The 25,010-nt window shown below is 46.2% G+C and overlaps 7 protein-coding genes across 7 annotated transcripts; 5 read left to right on the top strand and 2 right to left on the bottom strand.

Annotated features, from left to right (window-relative positions):
• Nucleotides 1-483: 483 nt before the first annotated feature.
• On the bottom strand, nt 484-1,356 carry N7511_008421 (uncharacterized protein; the record flags this gene model as incomplete). The annotated part of the gene is made up of 1 exon (XM_057130798.1): nt 484-1,356. One exon carries the CDS (start codon nt 1,354-1,356, stop codon nt 484-486), a length of 873 nt encoding a protein of 290 aa, XP_056981529.1.
• Nucleotides 1,357-5,371: 4,015 nt separating this feature from the next.
• Nucleotides 5,372-6,251, top strand: N7511_008420 (uncharacterized protein; the record flags this gene model as incomplete). Its single annotated transcript, XM_057130797.1, has 2 exons — nt 5,372-5,757; nt 5,819-6,251. 2 exons carry the CDS (start codon nt 5,372-5,374, stop codon nt 6,249-6,251), a joined length of 819 nt encoding a protein of 272 aa, XP_056981528.1.
• Nucleotides 6,252-7,748: 1,497 nt separating this feature from the next.
• N7511_008419 (dynamin family protein) lies at nt 7,749-10,277 on the top strand (the record flags this gene model as incomplete). The annotated part of the gene is made up of 3 exons (XM_057130796.1): nt 7,749-9,035; nt 9,066-9,608; nt 9,672-10,277. The coding sequence occupies 3 exons, from the start codon at nt 7,749-7,751 to the stop codon at nt 10,275-10,277; spliced, it is 2,436 nt and encodes an 811-aa protein (XP_056981527.1).
• A 992-nt stretch (nt 10,278-11,269) lies between these two features.
• On the bottom strand, nt 11,270-11,497 carry N7511_008418 (uncharacterized protein; the record flags this gene model as incomplete). The annotated part of the gene is made up of 1 exon (XM_057130795.1): nt 11,270-11,497. One exon carries the CDS (start codon nt 11,495-11,497, stop codon nt 11,270-11,272), a length of 228 nt encoding a protein of 75 aa, XP_056981526.1.
• Nucleotides 11,498-13,212: 1,715 nt separating this feature from the next.
• N7511_008417 (uncharacterized protein) lies at nt 13,213-15,459 on the top strand (the record flags this gene model as incomplete). The annotated part of the gene is made up of 1 exon (XM_057130794.1): nt 13,213-15,459. One exon carries the CDS (start codon nt 13,213-13,215, stop codon nt 15,457-15,459), a length of 2,247 nt encoding a protein of 748 aa, XP_056981525.1.
• A 2,951-nt stretch (nt 15,460-18,410) lies between these two features.
• Nucleotides 18,411-18,852, top strand: N7511_008416 (uncharacterized protein; the record flags this gene model as incomplete). The annotated part of the gene is made up of 4 exons (XM_057130793.1): nt 18,411-18,506; nt 18,535-18,629; nt 18,680-18,752; nt 18,781-18,852. Coding segments are annotated over 4 exons (336 nt in total), but the record flags the coding sequence as incomplete, so codon positions are not given.
• A 274-nt stretch (nt 18,853-19,126) lies between these two features.
• N7511_008415 (GMC family oxidoreductase) lies at nt 19,127-21,025 on the top strand (the record flags this gene model as incomplete). Its single annotated transcript, XM_057130792.1, has 3 exons — nt 19,127-19,472; nt 19,536-20,750; nt 20,811-21,025. The coding sequence occupies 3 exons, from the start codon at nt 19,127-19,129 to the stop codon at nt 21,023-21,025; spliced, it is 1,776 nt and encodes a 591-aa protein (XP_056981523.1).
• Between the last annotated feature and the right edge of the window lie 3,985 nt (nt 21,026-25,010).

Genomic DNA, 25,010 nt, shown 5'->3' with positions numbered 1-25,010 from the left:
AGCAAAGCTATTCAGACTTAGTAGGAATATGATGATAATGTAGAGTAGACTCACGGTAGCGCCCGCAATAGAGATCAGGGGTGATAGCTGTAGACGGCACGTTTCAGTTGGCGGTCATTGCACAGGTTCCTTTGCAGGTGTACGCCAGTCAGAAGCAAACAGGTTACGCTTCTCATAGATTCGACTGCACCATGGGTATTTATACCTTAGTCATAGAGTCACAGGATATCGTGACTCGGAATACTTCCAAACCTGCTCCCAGTATTGAAGTTACGCTCCCTCAAACTAGAGTCTGTTTTTGTGGGCATGAACGTTCAATAAGACGTGTTATTAAAGTGGTTGATGTACAATACGAGCGGGAATATCTAATTTGCTGCTGGTGTTATTATAATCTTGTCTATCACAGATGCCCCTCGGGCTTGATGTCACCATGCGAAATGCATCCAACAAAACATTCAAAACCTTCTCCGATGACTCGTTCACTCACTTTCGTAGCCTTGACTCTTGCTCCAGGTTGTTGAGAAATTCAGCCTCCCGGAATGTCTCGATCCCAATCATTGCTATGTGTTCAATTGCATATAATAATTTGTATACAACAGCACCCGGTCCTAACCCAGACACATATTTCCTAAATTGCTTCTTGTTTTTCGAGGTGATAAATGGATTCGCTTCAAACCCAAAGTAGTTCTTGTATTCTATCCAGGAGCAGGAATGTCCATTCACTGACACCGGCTCATGAAATCGGATGTCAGGTGTCGGGCTAAGTCGTAATTCCTTTTGCTCTCTCTCGGTCCGAAATTGATAGCCGAAATCTCTCATTCGGTCAATAAAAGACGTTTCTTGGATGAGCGCCCGCTCTCTCTTTTGCCGCATTCTTTCTTCCGCCTCGGCTCTACCATTGGGAGAGTTATCAGGCGGCAACAGCCGAAGGGCAGCTTCAATAAGCGCTGAGATGACCATAGTGTCTAACTGGGTATCGATGCGTCTCAGTAGCATATTGACGTCAGGCTTCATGAAACGGAGGCGGCATGCTATTTTGAAGACAGGTGTTACTGCAGCTCGAGGTACTCCAGCATATGTGACATTCAGATTATCGCCATTCGCTCCAATCCCCAATTCAGGTGGTTGATCGTTTCCTTCCTTGCAGTCTTTTACTGGCATCTGTGGTGGTGCAGCTTTGACTACAGGGCGATGGTTCTCCACGGAATGGTTCTTTGCGCTTCTGGTGTGCTGACGCTTTGAGTAAATGGATTGGAAGGATGTATTGCAAAGCTCACAACGATGCCCAACCTGAAGGTGCTTCTCCAAGGCTTGTTGAGAGCGAAATTGTTTGTTGCAGGGAACACAGTTCACCATATTGAATCTGAGAAAAACAATACGAGAGCAAAAAAATATTTCGAGTCATCCTCCATAGACTGAAGAATGGAGAACGAGGTAGAAGCTTGGCTATTTAATGAGCTCTTTTCTCATATTGACAGAGGTACTTTGTGTTATCTAGTGCGTGCGATATTTTGACACGTCATACACGTGTCAGCTGAGACTGAAATGGATATAGAAATGACTGTACATGACATTAAGAAGACGGTTTTGTCCACGTGTGTATCATCATGTCAACAACGTGAAAGCTCACGCAGGGCCTTTGCCATGAGAAATATCACCTTTTCTCTTTGGCTGATGCGAGTGGGAAAATCTCTGGCGTCTCCAGGCTGGCGAAGAGCCGAACATTGAACGTTTACTTCGTTCAAAGTCCTGGCAATGAACGTAACCGGGTGGCCGGAGTAACAGGGATCCACGTTAAGGGGTTGATGTCATACAAGGAAAACAGGGAGACACTTCTGCTAATCAGAATAGACAGGCATTCAGAAAGAAAACTATGCATCTAGACCATCTATAAAGGCAAAGGCAGCCTCTACTATCAGCGATGGACAATTTCGGTTCTACATTTTCCAAATAGCATTTTCATAGCCAAACGATCTATGATGTGCAATCTGCAAAACGACAAGACGGATGAGATTGATGAATGTTTTACTCAATATCTCGGGTTCGCTTATCAGAGAGGGTAACCTGTGTATACTTAGTTCTTTCGTATGTATGTATGTATGTCTTTGTGTGGGAAAGACAGCCAAATGGTCAATTTTCAGTCGCACGTGAAAAAGCCTGGGGATTATTTCGCATTGCCATTGTGCAAGCATTCAATCCAACATTCGGATCAGATCCCGACAGCTTGGAATCATGGCAATGTATCTGTCGCTCTCTAGGGGTACGACCTATCCCAGACAATCTTCATAATGCACGACAGGGATGATATGTCCACATTTGCCAAGTGACTCTATGTAGCGCTCATTCAGATAGACAGTCCGCACTTATGTCAATCTAGTTGATCTGCTAGAATCCATCCGGACCGGGGAGCCACCGGAGCGGTTTTACACAGAAGAGGATTTAAGAGTCTGTACAATCAGAAAGCATAAATTCTTCCCCGAGGAGGACTACGAGGGCAGGCTGCCTCGATTCCTTCTTATAGAGATACTGCATGATTACGAAGGCGACCGTAACAAACAATGGCATGAGAAATTTAATTGTTGAGCAAAGAGACGTGGCGCATAAAAATGACGGTACTTCGAATTGAGACAATTTTTTTCAATTTATGTCTCTGCTTGTGTTTGTTCATTTTGTCATCTTCCAAGTGAATAGTAACCGATCGTTATTATTTCAGAAGCCTAAAAAAACATTCAAAGGTACGGGTGAGGTTATAGTTGGGGTTGCTCCCGGATAAACAAAGAAGAGTTTTTTAGCCCAAAAAAAAAGCGATTTGCTCCTTTTTTTTCTGTATAATTCATATTTGCGAGTAATGACGTGTAAGATATCTCTGAATTGGCCTATAATACATAGGGTTTTCCCAGCAGAATCATCCTAGATTTCCTTACAAAACACTTCCTGTTATGAAGAAGCTCGAGAAGGCAACGGTCTTACACGTGTCAAAGGCCGGTAGAGCCTCAAGGTAATAGTACCAAGATGGGAATGTTTAGTGTCGCGAGTAGACGTATCTAGACATAAGATATAATCGCGGCGGCTCTCGCATAGCATGTTACCTTTCAGCATTACGAGAAAGGTAGTTAGCTTGAATCCTCAAGGCAAGAGTACTCACGATTCATCATTTCTGATTTTTTAAAGGCACACAATAGTATAGTTAAGCCTGAACAAGATGGCAGTTGGTTCCGTCGTCAGCTTCAGGTTCGGATCCAGACGAAAGCTGTTTGCGACATAGTAGCCAGCGCTCTTTTTATCTCGCGCGGCTCAGACTCCGCTCAAGGCCCCCAAATGAGTTTCCACCCTCGAAAGAGGAGGATCTGTGCTGATTGTTGCACATATATGATGAAAGATTCGCCATCTACTTTTCCTTCTTCAAAGAACACATGAATATACTTGAGTAGATATTGTTCACCCTGGGAGCTGGGTTCAGGGCTTATTTCGATAGCCGCCGCAGTACATATTCATGAAGCCTCCATTAATTAACAAGATTTGTCTGTATCTCTGATCTTGTCACTTCTCAAGACCGTGAGCGTGGCACTTGTTTTTCCAAAATGATGGGGCAATTTTATCAGATTGGAAAGTTGGATTATCCTCGATACCTAATCTCGGCACTAATGGGTCTTTTAGACTATGTTTAGATTTTAGCTCTTGAGGTAAGTTGATTAGAATTTTCCGACATGCCGACAACCTCTCCCCCCCCCCTTGCCTCGTAGGGAATCTCAGCACTCTTTTATAAAAACATCGCTTAACGTATGGTCAGAGTCTGCTCAACACAAGGTAGAGAGAGCTGTTCTTCGATTTATTTCTTTTCATGATAAGAAAACACTTGCACATTCAGTTGAGCGGGGCCGGATCCTTGTTAATATGTAGATGCTTCAACATTGAAGACAATCCCATGTGTCGTCCCGTGCGCCAAGCATGTAAAGTACCTATGTACTTGATTTCCTCTGCCACTTCTTGGCGTTCTCTTTCCGTATTAGTGCTCAGATCTTGCCGCTTTTTGCTCACTGAGTAGATCTGAGCACGCCCCTGAGCGTCCTGATCCGCTCACTGAGCATTACATAAGCGCTCTGACCTGCTCACTGAGCATGCTCTGATCGTCACCTAAGCGCTCCGATCCGCTCACTGAGCATCATCTGAGCGCCCTGATTCGCTCACTGAGTCTGAGCAGAACTTGGGGTGAGCAGCCTGAGTAAGCTACGTCAATAAAATGCAGCACGCTAGCTCCATCACGTGTACTCCTTCACTTTTAGATGGCACCCATCGTCCCATCAAAAAAAGGCTGGAATTTCAATATGATACTCAATCCTGGTAAAATGTCTGCAATTAATTGCGCCATAATGGAGCTTGCTATTTGGCCACCCAATCAGCATTATCGTTCTACGATCGATGCTCCTGGGAATACTTTGCCTTCTCGGTCCCGCCATTTCCTAACCAGGACTTGAAGCAGTACCGGAGCCAGGAGTATTGGTTCAGTCTACTTGGAGATCCCCAACATGTCCTGGCACAGAGGCTAGCAGAGATGATCGTCAAAATGTGGAGAAAGAGAACCGCTTCTCTGCCAATAAGCGCATGCACCCAGACTTCTATAAGCAATCGGATTTTCTTTATGAGGCTCCAGATATAGTGCTCCTGGTAGCTGGCCGCAGGCTCTGCAATAGCTTACGAAAATGTCCGGAAGCCAACTTGATAATTGCAGCTATCGTTTGAGCCATTTTCTTATTCGCCATATCACCATATTCCCAGGAACCCGGAACCTTTACCACCCTTTATGTATACAGGAATCTCAATCATGTGAGCCTTACGCCTAAGTCGGGAGAACCTTGACTCTAGAAGACGTCGCGCGAGGAAGTAAACGAAAGGAGCCTCCGTGTTCTAGAAAATCCTATGTGGGTCACTCATGGCGCACATCCTCCACTCCTCATGTATGTCGTGAGATATTCATAGCCCTTTGGAAAGAACTTTGTTCCTAGGAGCCTGCCATGCGCCCAGCCAGACCCTGTTACGCAAGAGATCCAGTTAGACGTCCTAGGAACTCAACCCATATCCACAACCCCTTAGGTTGCTGATAGACGTGCCAAAGGATATCAAAGATGCTGCTGTATAAATATAATACAAAGAATACCCATCTCTATCATTTACAATCTTCTGAAGTCTTCGATCAAAAATACTATATCTGAAGACAGAAACAGCAATTACTCCTCTTTGCTATGGTGAGTCTGCCTATGTTGACTAATTGTGACATTCATTTAACAAGTTCGCTACCTACAGTTACCCAAACGCATGATGCCCGACCTGACAAGTACTGGTGCAACCACAGCCCAAGTTGCTAAAGCTGCACATGGGTGGCGTGCATGCTCTATTAGAGAATATTCAAGCTAGTGAGCGCACTGGCGAACTCCTGAATAAAATTGGTCGTCAACTACTTTCCGTCAAAAAGCGATTGGAGAGTATTACATCAGAGGTAGAGGGTATATATTCTTGCGATATCAAACTCAGTTGCAAAGTCCACATTCATCTTCGGGCGGCAATTTCGAACACCCAGGATACATGTGAAAGGTTTTGGGGTACATTCAAGGAGTGGAAAGATCACTCGTCCTCGCTCTATTTGCACGAATCGGATTCTGGTAGCTCTGATATCTTCGAAGAAACGGAATTGCGGCTATTCAGCGAAAGCCTGCAGATGTTGGAATATACATTACTCATGGCAGAGGAAAACTCGGTGTTGTAAGTGAAAAATGAAGCCTTGATACTCGATCGGGGGGTCAATATCTTATTATTTCACCAGATTGGATGAATTATTTTCAGCAGCGATCGACATGAATCGGAAGCAACACGTGCTACAGGACCGACGATTGGCACTCAAACGCATCGCCCGTGAATCCGAAGCATACGAGATTGGGACGCAATACCATCGAAATGTCATTGGTGAGCTCTTGTCTGAGATCAGTCGCTTGCGCAATGGACAACCAGTCTATACCGAGGAAGAGGACCAGCTTCCTATTGATGCTATCAATGCAATGACCGGTGATTACCAATGCCTGCAACGCGATGAAGCCCTTCATGGGGGGGCGAATCCCCGATACCCATCCTTTGGCGAACATGAGACACCCTTACCCTCTCTCCGAGTTTCCTTCCGCCTTACATGTATATCAACCAGACAGCTGGTCATATCCATGGCAAGACAAACTCCAGCGACATTTCGGAAGTTATGGGTGTGAGATTCTCAGCAATCAAGTTGTATAATCGCATGCTTATGAATCGCAGCACGAAAATACTTCCAACCTTTTCCCCTTCACTGTCCCTTTTGTCAAAGATAAACAACGCTAGCATTGTCGGTATGATGGCCTCACACTAGGGCCCCCCAGCTCACCACGGCATTGCGAATTTGCTGAATTTGATACTCTAAACCTACTCACGGATTAGTCATCGTATACTGGTCTCAAAGCATGTCTTAGACGTTGGATTGAATAGACTGGATAGACTGAATGTTTGGCTGATAGCCCCTTGATCGGTAATATATTTCTATGTAGTTTTGAGTGGGAATTCCGTTACACGGTATGTACCGTATTGTACTGAGGGCAGATGCTTGACCGCACGGCCACAGTAAATTACGATGAGCCACAATTGCGGAAATTTACACCCGGTGAAGGTATGTTCGAAACACGTATGTTTCAGTCATGAACCGTTTCTCCGTATGTTTGGTTGGCCCGCTTGGATCACTATGGAGTTGGTCAAAACTTGTGTAATAGTAATGTGGAAATTTCAATTCATTCTGTGATGGCTATAAGCTTGTGGACAAGATAGGTTGTTCAATCATATGGTTGTGAGTAAAATAATGCTGTATTGTCTTGGTCTCCCCAACAGATCTGATGAATTGAAGAGACTTCGTCGGATAGACGTTCAGAGAGATAGGTAAATTCGATCGCTTACGCAGGTTCATTGATATTGAAAGTACCAAAAAAAAACATGACTGGGGCACGTAACTGATGAATTGAGGGAGAGTGATGAATTGAGGGAGAGTGATGAATTGAGGGAGAGTGATGAATTGAGGGAGAGTGATGAATTGAGGGAGAGTGATGAATTGAGGGAGACTAAGCGAAAAAGAAGCCAGATTTGTTTGTAGTTTTTGCATCCACCATTACATACGTAGGAATTGTCGTTGTCTGAAGTCCTGGTACCTGCCCCTTTGCCTAGAAAATCGCCTTCTCGCGGTGCTTGCCGAACTGACATGGCCATTTCGCCCAAAGCTGCATGTCATCGCACTTATACACCCCCATTATTCCTATCCCTTGGTAAATATAGGTCTAATAGCCAAATTTGTTCATTGAAATTACGCAACGAGGTTCCAGCCTCATACTCGATTCGGATAAAACGGTTAACGCATCTCTCCATGTTGCTCAGAGTGACGCTAGCCCCAAATGGGCAGCCTACGCTAACTTGAGGACGAGGAAGAATGAAGTACGCCAAAGAATGGGAAATTCGACCAAGATGGTCGATTGGTGAGGGATTATTGGAACTTAGAGTAGAGGTATGCGCATTGAAATGTAGTGGCGCATCACTGGAACCGCAGTACGAAGATATCCGCAGGACAAGGAATCTGGGATGAAAGAGGCAGTTGTAGCGCTGGAGATTCTTAAGAGTATAAATATGTGGGGTTTGCGCGCTGTGGTCTACGTTGTATATCATTCCAACTCATCTCCAAATCCAAATGAAACATGACTCTGACAAACTTCACAACAGATGCTCTTGATGGCTTGTGTACTCAAGAGCAGCTGGACCTCTTGGATTCTATCGATACGCTACGATCGCAAGGCATCAGCCACTACGTCTCTCTTCCGCAAATAATTGTATGTGGAGACCAATCTTCCGGAAAGAGCTCCGTTCTCGAGGCAATTTCCGGCGTTTCTTTTCCAGTGAAAAGCAGCCTGTGTACTAGATTCCCAACTGAATTGGTTCTTCGGAAGAACTCACAAGTGGGAGTTCGGGTTTCCATTGTTCCTCATCAATCGCGCAGCGACGCAGAGCAGCATTCCCTTGGCAGCTTTTGCGAACACCTCGATGGATTCGATGGCCTTGCGAACTTGATAGAGAATGCAAAGGCAGCAATGGGAATATCAACTCACGGAAAAGCATTTTCGAATGACCTTCTGCGGGTTGAGGTTTCGGGCCCTGACCGGCCACATCTCACAATTGTCGATCTTCCGGGTCTGATTCACTCAGAAACACGACAACAGTCGGCGGCCGATGTACAACTAGTCCAAGATGTGGTTCAGTCATACATGAGAGAATCACGAAGTGTCATCCTTGCTGTTGTCTCCGCCAAGAATGATTTTGCAAACCAGATCGTCCTTCGTTTAGCGCGGGACGCTGATCCATCCGGCGACCGGACATTGGGCGTCATCTCCAAGCCCGATACGCTGGTCCCAGGATCTGAGAGTGAGGCTTCGTTTGTATCGCTCGCTAAGAACCAAGACGTGGAGTTCCGTCTAGGATGGCATGTGTTGATGAATATGGATTCGGAGAAAGGCCAGTGGAGCTTATCCGACCGGAACATCCAGGAATGGAACTTTTTTTCCCAAGGCATTTGGGAAGACCTGCCTCGATCACTTGTGGGCGTGGACTCATTGCGAAATCGTCTGAGCAGTCTGCTTCTTGGTCAAATTGCAAGTGAACTTCCAAGCCTGATCAACGAGATAAATTCAAAGATCAATTCCTGTCGGTCGCAGCTCCAGAAGCTTGGCGACCCTCGCGCAACACTAGATGAACAACGGTCGTATCTTTTGCATATCAGTCAAGCATTCCAGTCTCTGGTCAAAGCAGCCGTGGACGGCACTTACAACGAGCCTTTTTTCGGAGATGCGAAGACAAGAAATGGGTACCAGAAGCGCTTCCGAGCAGTCATTCAAAATCTGAATCAGCAATTCATGGAAAAGATCTCCCGCCGTGGCCATTTCCGCCATGTGCTTGAAAGTGAAGATCAAAGATCGGTCTCCAAAACTCAAGTATGTCTCACAAGAAAGGAATATGTTCAGCATATTGAAACGCTTCTCAAAAAGACAAGGGGTCGAGAGTTACCTGGTACTTTTAATCCTTTGATCGTTAAGGATCTATTTCAAGAACAATGCGGCCCGTGGGAAGACATAACACACAGCCATATTACTGCGGCTTGGATGGCTGCAAGAGAGTTCCTTCAACATGCAGTTTCCTATGTGGCAGATGAGGCTACTTCAAAAGCCCTGTTCAAAAAGGTGATTCTGCCAGCTCTGGGAAATTTACGACATGCATTGGAGAAGGGAAGCGAAGAGCTCCTTATGCCGCATCAACGAGGCCATCCTATCACCTACAACCACTACTTCACTGAAACACTCCAAAAGACTCGCACTGATCGCCAAAAAGAAGCCTTCCGTAAAGCTCTTCAATCATATTTTGGTGTTGATACTCTTTCAGCCTCTGAACCTGTGCTGCACGCCATCGATCTTCAAGGGCTTTTCAATTCTCTTCTTCAGACTACTATACCAGACATGACACGGTTTGCGTCCGAGGAGGCACTTGACTGCATGCTCTCCTACTACAAGGTATGTCCTGCCAGCCGCCTAATTTTTCAATCCTCTGATTAATTTGTGTGATGCCGAAAATAGGTTGCACTCAAACGTTTTGTTGATGACATTGCCACTGAAGTAATCGAAGTCAAGCTTCTCAGTGCACTGCCTACGCTTTTTACACCTATAACTGCATTCGAGATGCCCAAAGACTTGGTCGGTCAAATAGCAGGTGAATCCGAGGAGAGCCAAAGCCTCCGGGAACAACTGAACAAGAAGTTGTGGATCCTCACGAAAGGTTCAGATACTTGCAAGCGTTTCGTTGGTATCAGAGGCCTTGGTAAGCGAACTCAGCTTACATTCATACTTGTACTGACCAAGTCCGTAGAGTTGAACAATGAATTGCAGGCTAGCTTACAACAAAATCGGGCCAGATTGTCCTCTAGCTCTTGTAGCTCGATTGAGCTACATGAGGAAGCTGATGCGATTGACTCTGAATCAGTCGACGAACAGTCCAGATCGCCCAGCCCGGATCTACCAGAGCAACCTGCCAAATACGGGTATGCTCTGGAGCATACCAAAGAACCAGAGAAGCAGCTAGCAGCTCCTATTCCCTCGAAGAGTGGCAAAAAGAAAACAAAGAAAAAAGCTGCCAACAAACTTCAATCTCCCGTGGAACCCCCTGGTGAGACTCCTACGGAATGAGAGTCGCTTGATGATGGAAATTGAGAGTGTGTTTAATTTTCCTCCACAGAAAACCACTCTGTTGTTGGAAATGTAGTTGAACAGTGGTGCATATAGGTCTTCGGATGTATGATCCGCATGAGAGAAAGGACCCTTCGGTTACTTAATGTGCTCATGTATGGGTTCTTTGAAAAATGTATTACATTCTTAGTTTGGGTAGCTCGCAGATCAAAACCGGCACCGACCCTACTCGGACCAGCGTTGTCCAGTCTAATGCGCAAGAATTGAACAATACGACGTAAAAGCGCAGGTATCAAAATTATGCGGAAATGGCATACTGACAAATAAATTGATCTGGGGCCCCACCTGCCCATAGGTATAGCCTACGTAGGAATTTGGTTGCTGCGAGACTTTCAGGTCTAACGTTCTTAACGTATCCGTACTGTACAGCAATGTTTGTTCTACAGTGCATGTACCTCCACTTCCTAGCTGTCTTACTGAGCCCCTGGATTTCAGTCCCGAAACTAGCCTGTGTCCGTGCTTTTCGTGGTCCCGGACTCACCTATGAATGTGGAGGAAAGCGGGTCTTGGACTATTAGACTTGGAAACGCACCCATGCCACCCACAGACGACCGCCACGGCTTATAGATTCTTTCGGTTTCTTTGTTCAGTTGTGCGAGAACATGCATACATCACACGTGACCATTCCCCTGACGCGAGTCATGACGCACACTTTTCTTTGTTTGAAGCACGGAATGGTTCCACCGGGCTCACCAGGCTAAGTTCTCGCGACGGCCGTTCTTTGTCTGCTCAATGCATGAGCCTGGTTCCGGCAGTCCTATCCACGAATTGGAAAAAGGGCCCCCAACGACCTAGTGCACGTTCAGGAGATGGGAGCTACTGGCGTCAGAAGAGCAGGACGACCGGTAATGCATAAATAACCTCTAAGTGCCTCCTGATATCCCACTCCGACCGACAAGTGTTTCCCAATCTTCTTAAACATTTTTAGAACTCTAAGCAACATTCAAATTTGTTGTTGCGTCCATTACGCCGCACACTTTCAGTGCCATGTCGAACTCGGCATCCACTGAAGCATCAGCACAGAGTTCCAATGGCTGCGAGCAGACAGGTGAGTAGATCATTAGCTCACAACGCACGTTGCGCATAGCTACGAAGCTAATCTGGGTGAGGACAGCCCAGGCGATGCTGCGCCGGTCTCTGACCACGACCAGAACTGTCATGGCAAAACTATTGCCATATTATTATATGTATCTTCTTGCGATCAGGTATATCGAAGAACAAAGTGAGTCTTTCTAGCGGGCATGAGTCTCAAAAATGGTCGCGGGGGCGTTCGTCTTTCAATTTCCAACGCGACTTTTATCTAGCAAATAAAGAAAATGGGTTTGTGAGCTGGCCATTTAATTCCGTGTCATCACCCACTTCCTCTCTATGGCCTCCTCTCCATGGACGCAAACGTGAATGATCTTTTCCGACGTATTTGAGTCTCATTTACCCTCCATGGCCAGAAAAATATCCCTACCGCCACTACGGCCGACCGGCAAAGGCAATACTTCCCAGCTACAGACACTACACCTAGAGGCTGCCGTGGCCGACAAGGTGACTCGTACATTTTGATTTCTCCCTTGACTTCACTAAGACGAAACCGTGACCCAATGGCAACTGGGATCTGCACCGCCACTTTTAAGCCCCAGCTGGGAATCAAGTATGGCATGGAGGTTACCACCATTAGTTTCATTTTCGCTAGCATCGCTGGCTTACTACCAGAAACAATAACAACGGCATATGACGCATCCGGAATACTCAGTTAAAGCCCAATTGGGTTGGTGCTAGTCCAACGTTCTTCAAGGCGTCCCTAAAGATGCAGAGCGATGCGTGATCGACAGCAGATAAATCTTGAACGAAGTCATCTAGGCGGTGAGGAGAATTCGCCATAAGTGGATCCGGTATGAACATCTGGGTCGTATTGGATTCAGTGGGAAAATCCGGTATTGATTGAGATAGCTGACGAGCTCTCACCGCACTGGCTCGGGCCATGAGACATTCCAGTGGTCGCATTATCAACCCTTCTCTCCGGCACATTGCTTCCTTCCACCGTTCATAAACTCGGTTTACAACCGTCCACGCGCGGTCAGACTAGGGCTCCGAAAGGAATAAATGAATGCGAATATACAGCATATTCATATTCGCACTGTAGGAATATGAATATATGAATTTTTATTCACGCGAATAAACGCATTATTCATATTCGCATTCATATTATTCATATTGTGAATTTTATCCGCATTAATACTTTGTCCGGTACAGCGGTTCTCGTATTACCGAAATACGTTAGGGGTTAATTTCAAAATTCCATCACTTCATCGACGGCGTTGAACCGTAGAATGTCATTTCCAAATATATGCTAGAATTCAAGATCCGCCTATCTACTAAGCTGCAGTGGATTGTTTTGAGGTACCATACTCATCCACAAGCGTCTGATCATGGAGACTTTAGGGCCAGTAGAAAAGAGCGGTTGAAATTATATATATCTATGACCCAGCTTCATATCATCTTGTTTGGTCTGTTTGACTATACCCATTAATTCCCGTAGTTTCATTGTGATCCATTTCAAATTTCGTCCATGCACTATGTACGATGAATGGCACGTAGAAACACGTTTGCCTCACAATATAGAGTCTCCAATGACCCTGGCTGCATTTTGTTTACATTCTGTTTACGCTCAATGTTACGAATAGCGCGCTGCAGAAATACAGAAGTGACCTATCGATTTTCCAGTTCATAAAGGGCATATAAAGCGCGAAAATGACCGAGATTGCCAACAATCATCCCACCCTCCAGTCCCCCTTTCAGCTCTGCCTGATTATTCAAGTAGCTCAAGGTATGTTATGCATTATTGTTGAGACCACTTTGATATACTGACCCAGAAAACACTAGCATGGCATCTACACCTGCTCCATTCGTGCGGAGGACGCGGGGTCTTCCACGCCGGGACTATAATGCTCTACACAATGGCCTGGTTTCATCACCTTCTGAGCAATCCGAGGAATCCATTTGTGAAATAGGACGCCCCTACTCTCCGGAACACTCTCCGTCTAGGGGCCCTGAGCAAACACCCCAATCTAAGCGGTCCTACTGTCTGCCTAGTTCTTCCCCCTCCCCGCTTGATCCCGCGTTTTCAGAGAGCACGAGCAATACGAGTAGCTTGCATCCGTATAAGAGACGAAAAACCAAGTCCTATTCTAGTTGGACCACTGAGCACTTTTGGACCACAGAGCTGGACAACACTTGGTGTCGACAGGGCGGCCCCTTGAAGAATGACCGATTGCTGGTTTGCAAGCACTGTAGCTGGTCCTCCAGGGATTCGGCGCGCTATGGTTCCACTTCGAATTTGTTGGTGCATCTCCAGACCAAGCATCGTATCAAATCCGGGAATCACCCTATATTGTTGCCCACGGCCGAAGGGAACCTCGACCCATTCTTGGAGTCGCCGGGGAAGAAGGCTGATGTTGAAAAGACGCTAGTCCAATGGGTCATTCAAACAAGGCAGCCTTTCACGGTAGTGGAGCATCCGGCGTTCAGGGCACTTATTGAAGCAACGGGGGTTAAGTTGCCTATCAGGACCGCTGACACTCTCTTCAATCGAATCAAGGACGAATTCCACTCAGATAGGGCTTGCGTGAAAGAAAAGCTTGCTATAAGCAGTCGAACACTCGCATTATCTCTTGACGTTTGGACTTCGGAGAATCAGATCGCGATAATGGGTATCATGGGTCATTGGATCTCCCCCGAGTTTGAAAAGCGAGAAGAACTTCTCGAGTTCACGGATATCAATGGACCACATTCTGGAGAAAATCTTGCGGAAATTGTGCTAAAGATGCTCGAGGAACTGGACATTGCGCCTAAACTCCTGACTATCACAGGAGACAATGCGGGCAACAATGGGACTCTCTGCGATAGTCTGCATGACGAGCTCTGCAAAAAGTACGACAACGATGATGACCGCTTTCGCATCAGGCCGCTAATGCGGTTCCGTGGACGACAGAGCTTTATCCCTTGCCTTGCCCACGTCCTCAATCTGATTTGCAAGGACGTGTTAGCTTCTTTGAGGGCCGGCTCGGCACGAGAGGCGAAGGCGATGCTGGACGACTTGGCCGTCAATACTAGCTCAGCATTTAGCTCCCTTCACAGCACGAAAGGAGCAATCATGAAAATCCGGCTTTTGACACTATGGATCGCCCGCAGCCCACAACGCCGCCAAGATTGGAAAGAAGTGTCACCAGGCAAGCAAGTCAGCTATGATGTTGACACCCGATGGAACTCAACCTATGTCATGATCCAAGACGCCCTCCGGCTACAGACTGAGCTGGGGCAATTTGTCCGGATACATCCAGAAGTCCAGGCCCTTCAGCTCACCGATGACGAATGGTCGACGCTTCAGCAAGTAGCCAAGATTCTCAAGCCGTTTTGGGACCACACAAACTCCGTATCAAAGACTCGCCCGACAATTGTGGAAAGTCTACCAATTTATTGGAGCTTGGACGACTTGTTGAACGACGTTCGGAATGCCGCGGGAGATTTTGAAGATGTGAACACTGAAATTCGAAATGCAGTGGAAAGAGGGATTCGGAAGATGAACAAGTTTGCCAGGAAAATGGACGACAACCTTCTTTACTACGTTGCTTCCGTGTTGGATCCGCGTATCAAGTCGTCCTTGATTGTATCGCAGATGAGTGACCAGGATGCAGGGCTCATCATTTCTCAAGTGCGCGAGTTTCTAAAGAAAGAATATCCCCCGGAGGCCTTTACCTTGCATGAATCTGAGAACTCACGTCCGCCGGGGATGTCGGAAACCATGTGGAAAACTCTGCGCAAAGTTCAGCCTGCCCAAGGAAAATTTTCATCTGATATCGATAAATATTTGGACTCACCACCGGTCAGCTGGTCCCACCATATGATCGGCGATGCGGACGAAGAATGGGTCCTGAAATGGTGGAGGGCCAACGAATTTAATTTCCCTCTAATGGCAAAAGCCGCTCGCGATTACCTATCGATCCCCTCAGCAGAGGTCGGTATTGAACGCGAATTCAGTAATGCCAGAGATATGTTGGGTCTCCGAAGACACTGCCTAAACGCAGAGACTATGCGATGGTTGATGCTACTGAGAGAACGGTATCAAGCATAAATTTCGGGTAATTCAAACTTCAAAGCCTCGTATTATTACGCTGCGTAAGAACAAAATGATGAACCCTATTGATGTATTGGGATGTAATGAAATGAATGGTAATGTATGGGATCTGCGTATTTGGGATAAATATGAATTATTCATTTATTCATGATTAATGCGAATATGAATAGAGGGGTTATTCATATTCATATTATTCAATTCATTTAATTCATATTCGCAGATATTCATGATTATTCACAAATTATCATATTCCTTTCGGAGCCCTAGGTCAGACAACGGCGAGGTCGGGCGCACGCAGAGTTCCGACAAAACATAGGCAAACGAATGCCACTGAAAATACCCCTCAAATAACCAGGACCATTTCGCGGTACTTCCATGAGTCTCAAGCAAGTAGACGGACTCAAGTACTTCAATAGCTGTGCAAAGGAGTTCGCGTCGGTCAGGCCATAAGTTTACATCAAACCCTTCAGCGGTAAGTAGCGAGAAATTAGACACCAGCCACAACCGTGCAAGTGCGACTCGTGCAATTGTCGCAGTCACCCACTGGATAGGGATGTCGAAGTCACAAAATTGTAGATATCGTTCGCGAAGAACTCGCCTAGTCTCTTCGATTGCAAGTTCGCGGCTTTTCAACAAGGCCATTTGACCATCAAGCCCGGGGCTAGTGATTTGCATCAATTTGCGAGAGGATATAAGAATCTCACAACGGAGCAAGAACAAAGTCATTTCCGTGAAGCCTTTCCGTTCTTGAGGAGACTCAACCGATAGGTCGTCATCGTTGATATTTAACGGCAGTCGCGTATCATAGTCTCCTTCCCGAATATTAGGGGCAGTGGCTTGGTTATCGGATGATTGAGAATCCAATAAAGAAATATACCACCAGAGTCGTCTCCGCATTTCTGTTTCAAACGGGCTTAGCCCAAAACGGCTACCATCACGATGTAGGCCAAGGCTTAGGCTGAGCCGAGTGACCACAGCTATCATGGTCCAAACAAACCGAGCATCGTTTGGCTGGCGAGCGCAGGCTAGGAAGAGGACGGCAGCTTGTAGTACAACCAGTTTGTGCGTGTAAAGAAATCCTGCCCGCGCTAGCGCCTGTTCGACAGCGAAGCGATATCGTTCCACCAAGGTGGCGTGGTCTTCTCCAAAATTGTGGAGACATTCCTGTGGTGTCATACTTGAAGCTGCTGCGAAGTAGACACAAAATACTAAGGCTTCAGAGCTCCTATCGAGCTCCTCCAAATTTGAGCATGCTGTTTGAATTAGGTTCCTCAGCGTTGGCTTATGAATGATCATAACAATTGGTGCTATGTTCGCTTCGAAGACATTTAAAAGTAGATGGCTGCCTGTCGGCGATGGGTGGTAATAGCGTAGTGAACAAGCCAAAGAATGGTGGCCAAATGGAAAAAAGCTTTGCATTTTCGAGTATGGTGTAGTCGAACCAGGTGGATAGGTATTTTCCTCGGATGATATTGCCGGCGATGAGGAGTCAAAAAGAGTTTGGAGTTCCTTGATCTTTATACACGATCGTAAAAGTGGTCAGTAATTTGATAGCTCCTGAATCTTGTTGAGAAGAAGGAAACGTGGAAAGGGCATGATTTACCTGATCTCCTAGATCGACCAGAACCTGATGGTCCAGATACCGACTTGACCCATTGCTTTGATCAACAACTAACCGTCCGATTTGATGTCCTAACGTGCTAGGCGTCGCCTTTGTCGATTTTAGCTCATCATGAATCTCGGTTCTCCGTTCAATGGACCCATTTGGATAGATGGAATGAGTCCCCGGATGCAATGAGCTTGTTGCTTGATTGTCCTCCGTACTCCCCTGACTGCCCCGACTAGTCTGGCTGTGTGCAGAGTCAAATCCAGTAACGCTTTCTGCGATGAGTTCCTCGACCTTTCGTTCCAAGAAGCCCAATCGTGAGCTCAACTTCGCCGTAGATGATGGATTTTGTATTCTCCGGGGCCTGCGTCCAGGCGATGGAAACGTGCATACGAATCCAAGCCTCACACAATTGCCACATGGGAAAGCCTTACTACATCGTACCTTTCTTCGACAACATTCGTGACAACTTCGACTGGGTGTAAATTGATCTCCTTCTTGTGAGAAGGGCTGGCAATTCATGGAATCGGCAGGTCCGTGGGCCATTTGGTAATGGACGTGATAATTACACTGGGGGTTGGAAGTGTTTCGCTCGTCGTCTCCATGTTTTGCGAAGCGACTTGACAGCGTTTATCAACCCATCATCAAGTCGCCATCAACCAATCATCAACCGACCATCAACCAATCATAAACCAGCTGTTAAAATGTGGCTCATCCTTGGCCCGTAAGTTCCAAATATTGTTCCCCGACCGGCAATTAAGCCTGGCCACCTGAAAAATGTTCCCAGAGCCCTCTACCACAGTGGTGATTACTATGGAAATAGGGAAAAAAGAACTCCACAAAATCCTAGGACCATGGTTAATTTTCACATGGAAACCCCAGAGAATATATGCTGGCCCAGTTAGCATCCATGAATGACCTGCGTCCACATTTATTCGCTAACCTAGTTCTATTCTGTGCGTTGGGCCTAGCCCCGGCATTGTGTCGATGGGGTGGGTGTGCAACAAATCCAGCAATGACAAACATACTTTACGAAGCCGGTCGGGAAGTGTGAGCGAGATCGAGGGCAACAGAGAGACTCAAATAGGGCAAGTGTATTGTCTCCAATCGCCAAAAAAGGAGGCCGAGCCTCAGGAGGAAGCTGCAATACGTTTTCCCCGTTCAGGATTATCCACGGCTTCCGCTGTATGGATATCAGCAGATTAGTCAGAGGTGAGTAAGATGTATGATTACCATATATGGACTGAATATCGAGGGATCTTGGATTAGTTCTTAAATATGAAGCATCCTGGAACAATTCGAGGTTAGTGACGTCTCCCTCAATTGTCAAGGTCTCGTGTAGGGCCATCTATCGCGGTGTCCTAGAACTGGACTGTCTTGTCAGATCCGGACGCCAGCAGTCGGCCGTCGGGTGAGAATGTCACCGGGCAAACCTAATGTGAATAGCCCTTGAAACTCTGTTGTAGGGTGCCTGTCGCGGTGTTATAGCACCGGACTGTCTTGTCGGAGCCGGACGCCAGCAGTCGGCCGTCGGGCGAGAATGTCACCGGGCAAACCTAATGTGAATAGCCCTTGAAACTCTGTTGTAGGGTGCCTGTCGCGGTGTTATAGCACCGGACTGTCTTGTCAGAGCCGGACACCAGCAGTCGGCCGTCGGGCGAGAATGTCACCGGGCAAACCTAATGTGAATAGCCCTTGAAACTCTGTTGTAGGGTGCCTGTCGCGGTGTTATAGCACCGGACTGTCTTGTCGGAGCCGGACGCCAGCAGTCGGCCATCGGGTGAGAGTGCCAGCCGACCAACTCAACCGAACATAATTTAGTGTTCGTAGGATCCACCTTTGCCAAGAACTCCACTATAACATCCTGGCGGGAGTTGTTCATCATAGTTTTCGAAGTCGAACTCGAATCCATGAATTATTCCTTTTAGTTCCCAAGGTATATAAGAAACATCCCAGCGGAGCATTCAAGTAGTTCCAATCCTGTTACACGTCTTGATTTCACTTTAGGTTCTATTGAGAACAATCATTGAGCTTTTTCCTTTCACGGTTTCAACGAAAATGCTCGTTTCCACTCTTGCTTTCGTGACTCTCTTACTAGGCACAGCAGAGGCAAAAAAACACCATGATTCGTCTTCACAATATGATTTTGTTATTGTTGGCGGAGGTACTAGTGGATTGGTTGTCGCCAACAGACTTTCGGAAATGCGAGATGTCACCGTGGCTGTCATCGAAGCTGGAGATTCGGTTCTGAACAATTTCAACGTCTCCGATGTTATGGGTTACAGTCTAGCCTTTGGAACGGAGATCGACTGGGCCTACCAGACCGAGAATCAGACATATGCTGGAGGATTGAAGCAGACTATGCGTGCCGGAAAGGCCATTGGTGGCACAAGCACGATCAATGGTGACCTATACCCCCATTTTTTGGTACATACGTTGGGCATCTACTGATTCCAGCCTGGTATAGGAATGTCCTACACTCGAGCCGAGAACGCGCAAATTGATTCTTGGGAACTAATTGGAAACAAGGGGTGGAATTGGAAGAGCCTCTTACCATACTACAGGAAGTCGGAAGGTTTTCAAGTGCCCACTCAGGACCAAACTGCTCATGGTGCCGATTACGATGCCAGGTATCATGGAGAAAATGGCCCCCTGAAGGTCGGTTGGCCTACAGCGATGACCAATAAAAGCGTCCTTCCTGTACTCAACAAAACTTTCGAGCAACTGGGTGTCTCTTACAACCGTGACATCAATGGAGGCAACATGGTCGGACTCACGGTTCATCCCGATACCATCGACAGAGAGGCCAACGTCCGCCATGATACTGCCAGAGGTTACTACTGGCCCTACGAAACCCGTTCGAACCTCAAAATTATCTCCAATATGCACGCGAACAAAATAATCTGGGCCAACGACTCTCTCGGCGAGGCCGTTGCAATTGGAGTTGAGGTTACCGGTATTGAGGGAGTGGAGGAGATATATGCTTGCAAGGAGGTTATCTTGTCAGCCGGATCTCTTAAATCACCAGTGCTCCTAGAGTTGTCCGGTGTTGGAAACCCAGACATCCTCCACAAGTATGACATTCCTGTCAAGGTCAACCTTCCTACTGTTGGTGAGAACTTGCAGGATCAGACGACCAATGGTCTCTCCTTTAAAGGGAAAGATTTCTGGACTGGTCTAGCAACGTTCTCTGCTTTGCCATCAGTCGACCAGCTATATGGCAACAATGTCTCCGCCGTCGCTTCTTTTGTCAAATCCAGCCTCGCTGATTACGCAAAATCTGTCTCCAAGGCGTCGAATGACGTCGTTAAAGAGTTTAATCTTCTGGATGCTTTTCAAGTCCAGTACGATTTGATCTTCAACTCACAGGTCCCATATGCAGAGATTGTCTTTCTTCCTAGTGGAGACTCATTTTCAACCGAATACTGGCCTCTTCTTCCTTTCTCAAGAGGTAGTATCCACGTCAAGTCCGCAAATGCCTCTCTTCCGGCGGCTATTAACCCGAACTACTTCATGTTTGGACAGGACGTCAGTGTCCAGGCTGATGTGGCTCAGTATATCCGTAAGGCGTTTGATACTACCCCACTGAGTGGTCTTGTGGGGGAAGAGGTTGCACCAGGACTGGACCTTCTTCCTAGAGATGCATCTGTCTCTACATGGGAAAGCTGGGTCAAATCGAACTGTAAGACTTTTTATTCACAGCACCAAAAAACTGCCAAAATACAGGCTAACTTCCTTCCAGATAGATCCAACTTCCATCCAGTTGGCACTGCTAGCATGCTTCCTCGTGAGAAGGGTGGAGTTGTTAGCCATGAGCTCAAAGTCTATGGTACCAAGAATGTCCGAGTGGTTGATGCTTCAGTTTTACCATTCCAGCTCTGCGGCCACTTGGTAAGCACTCTTTACGCTGTCGCTGAAAGGGCTTCGGATTTGATCAAGGAGGAATATATAGCTTAGAGGGCTTTGATTCAAACATATGAGGAGAAACGATTGAAGATTGTATATGTTGATAAATTTCCTGATATTCATACATCAAAATTGGTTGCAAAATATCTTGATTTCATTGCGCGTTGGAATCGAGGGGAGTTTCAATATAGTTATATTGCATAACGTTATAAACGACCTCTTTTTGTGGTGGACATCGTTGGTATGGCTTAGCGGTGATAAGGAAGCAACCATTTTTCTCCTCTCTTGTGTAATGCAAATTCTTTGATGTACGCTGCTGCTGAATTGGTTCGATGGAATAAAAGAAAGCAACCTCACACGAAAAAACATGAACTTTTGCTCCAATGTTGTAGGCTTTTCAACTTAAACCCTAGATCGGGAGAACTTATCGGTTTTTGATAAAGCCAGACATAAAAAAATAGTCGGAATAGCTGGTTATCTATAAATATCGTTTGGTTATTAAATCGAGAAATGCCAAGGCGAGGGCTGAGTCATAATAAAATTGCGAGCTTGTCACAGGAGAAAAAGGTGAAGGTGTATATTGAAATACGTAGTGATTTTGAGCCCATTAAACCTAATATTCTGGTCCTGATAGTTGGTCATAGAACATTTTACCTCTTTGAATTGTAGCCTGTGAAGCAATGTAGCGACTTGATGTTTACTTCTTCTTTTCTTCGACTTTTCCAGCCCGATGTTCTCGAGTCCAGGATCGACATTGAACTGGTAATAGCGTCTTCCACTGTATATACTGCACTTATCACAACTAAACAGCGAGCTAACCCTCGAATCAGATTGACTTCGCCTGGACTAAGGGTCTTTCGACGGCAGATGCCGCTGAGATTCGGACATGGTGAATGCGGGTACTAATAGGCAGATCGAGCAGACACAGTAGGGTGAAGATGCAGTCACTGTTGAATCGGTGACCTATACCGGCTAGTTGGATTCCTAGAACATGGTGATTGTCGTGATCAAGATGCAAAGCGGGGTCAAGCACGAGTTTAACACGAAAGGTAATACGAAAGAAGTTTGCCGCTCTGAAAAATTACGTTACCATCAGTCACATTGATCAGTGAAGACACAAATCGCCTTACCCAGTTGAATATCGAAGGAGCCTATTGTGTCAACAACTCATGGCATTTTGGCACTGTAGTCGTCCTACCAATGCCTGCAACGCGATGAAGCTCTTCATGGGGGCAAATCCCCGATACCCATCCTTTGGTGAACATGAGACACCCTTACCCTCTCTCCGAATTTCCTTCCGTCTTACATGTATATCAGCCAGACAGCTGGCCATATCCATGGCAAGACAAATTCCAGCGACATTTCGGAAGTTATGGGGGTGAGATTCTCAGCAATCAAGTTGTATAATCGCATGCTTATGTATCGCAGGATGAAAATATTTCCAACCTCCCCCCCCCCAAACTGTCCCTTTTGTGAAAGATAAATAACGCTAGCATTCTCGATATGATGGCCTCATACAAAGCCTTGTCGGCTCACCACGGCATGGTGAATTTGCTGAATTTGATACTCTAAGTCTAGTCGCGGAATAGTCATCCTATACTGATTTGAGCATGTCCTAGACGCTGGATTGAATAGCTGAATGTTTGGCTGATGGCCCCTTGATCGGTAATATGTTTATGTTTTTTGAGTGGAATTCCGTTACACGGTACATAAGGTAATGTACTAAGGCAGGTATTTGACCGCACAGCCACAACGTCGGAAATTCAAATAATGAATGTATGTTCGAAACACGTATGTTTGGTTTGACATGCTTTGATCACTATGGATTCCATTTGGTCAATACTTGTGTAATAGTACTGTACATGGAAGTTTTAATCTTGCTCCAATTCATTCTGTAATGGCTAGAAGCTCGTGGACAAGATGGGTTGTTCAATCATATGGTTGTGAGTAATAAATGGCTGTATTGTCTTGGTCTGCCCGACAGATTTCATGGATTGAAGGGACTTCGTAGGAAAGACGTTTAAAAGATGGGGAAATTTCAATCGCTTACGCAGATTCATTGATACTGAACGTACCAAAAATTATGACTGGGGCACGTAAATGCTGAACTGAGAGAGAGTGCTGAATTTGCATAGTTAACAAATGATGACATTCTTAACTAACTGGGTAAGGGGACTGCCCACTTTATATCTGGACTGTAATGACATGGGTGAGGACAATGACCGGTCGTTAGGAACAGGGGGTCATCAACTCCCTCAAATAATTGCACCAACTTCTTTCCCTCAGGCCAAAAAAGCCGAGGAACAATGGCGAAGTACTTTGGTTGATGCAACACTATAGTGATGGGATATATATAGTTGTAGTAGCCTGCATATCGCTTTCGACGAGGGTTCAGGGTAAATCAAGTCATACATACACACTTACATACATACAGTAAGTAGGACAGCACTCATGCGTTTCCACTCCTTTTTCTGATAAAAAGCCATGCGAGATAGCCAGCTATGGTATGATGAATTTCTGGTTGATACAAAACAGTGATTATCTCACAAAATTCTTGAAGCATTGTATTAATCTTCTTCACAACTTTTTGGGTGCCTCAGACTTGACTCCCAGCCCAGTGATGACTGAAGGCCGGGATTTCAAAGTCATCAACCACCGATGAAGGTTGGGAAAATCCTTCTCCAAATCAATCGCATCCTCTGCCACCCACGGAACAACCTCAAACCAAGAAACAAAGACAAGATCAGCGTAGCTGCACTTATTGTTGACCAGGTAGCTGCGTCCTTCAAGAACCCCGTTCAGTACAGCGGATACACGGCGGATCTCGTTGATGTATCTATCCACAGCCGTCTGGACCTGCTCCTTATGGTGGATTTTGAACCATACAGCCTGACCGAAATATGGGCCTTGGCCCGATGCCTGGAAATGGAGCCATTGTTTCGCTTGGTAAAAGTCCGGAGATCCCCGCGAGAAACTGATTTCCAATTTCTCGTCGTATTTCTCCACCAAGTATTCAATGATTGCGCCAGACTCCCATAGCGTCACTCCGGTGTTGGGATCAGAAATTGCAGGAACCCGCCCATTAGGATTGATCTTTTCATAGGCAGGCTGCTTCATCTCCGGAAACTCAAGAAGCTTGATCTCGTAGGGAATTCTGAGCTCTTCTAGAACCATAACCACCTTTTTGGGGTTAGGACCAGCATGGTGGCCGTAGAGAAGAATTGGCTTCATGGCTGAGAAAAAGGCGGACAAAGGATCGTTGGAATTGAAAGAAGTGGTGTCAGAAGTGATGAAGTGGAAACTAAGAGTTGAGAGGATATTCTTTCCAAGATTCCAAGTCACTTCAATGATTAAGTAGCATTTTCTCAACGTTCTGCCGCCACCCGTTCACCTCCTCGGTTCCCGGGGCCTTCGGCCGTTGATTACGCAAAAGAGCGAAATTGGCAAGCAAAACCCAGATGATGATAGTAAATCCGAGAAATAGACTTAAGCATTGGCCAATAGTAAACCGTGCATGGACGCTACTGTGGGATTAGGTAAGGTGGGCGTGCCAGGGTTTGTCATCCCTCGCTGCCAGGTGAGTCCCGAGCGCCGGAGCCGCTCGGTCTTTGCTAACTAATCCATCACAGCTACACTTTCCCACCCGAGGTTCTCTGATATAACTTATCCCTTGCCGAAGATCAGTCCAAATATCATTTTGTATAGATCATATCCCAAAAGGAACCAGAAGTCACGTCAACAACATCATGTCTACCAACAACATCGCTTTCACTGCTCCACTCAATCCCATTGGAGCTAGCCCGATCCTCAAAGAAGATCACATTTGGGCTGGTTTACTCCTCAAAATTCGATCCGCCGAAACATTTGTTCCTAAGGCTATCCAGTCCACCACTGTGGTCTCCGAGTCCACCGACCCATCGACGGGAAATCCAGTCACAGTTCGTGATGTCATTTTCTGTGAAGATCAGCGCAAAGTCAGAGAAACCGTCACCGCATACAAGCCTTCTCGAGTGGTTTTCGTTCAGCCGGATGGGAG

The sequence above is a fragment of the Penicillium nucicola genome, assembly GCF_028828085.1.
Source record: "Penicillium nucicola strain IBT 29836 chromosome Unknown utg000009l, whole genome shotgun sequence".
In the NCBI taxonomy this organism is placed as follows: Eukaryota; Fungi; Ascomycota; class Eurotiomycetes; order Eurotiales; family Aspergillaceae; genus Penicillium; species Penicillium nucicola.
The sequence above is the reverse complement of the archived record's forward strand: the minus strand, read 5'-3'. Positions and strand labels throughout refer to the sequence as shown.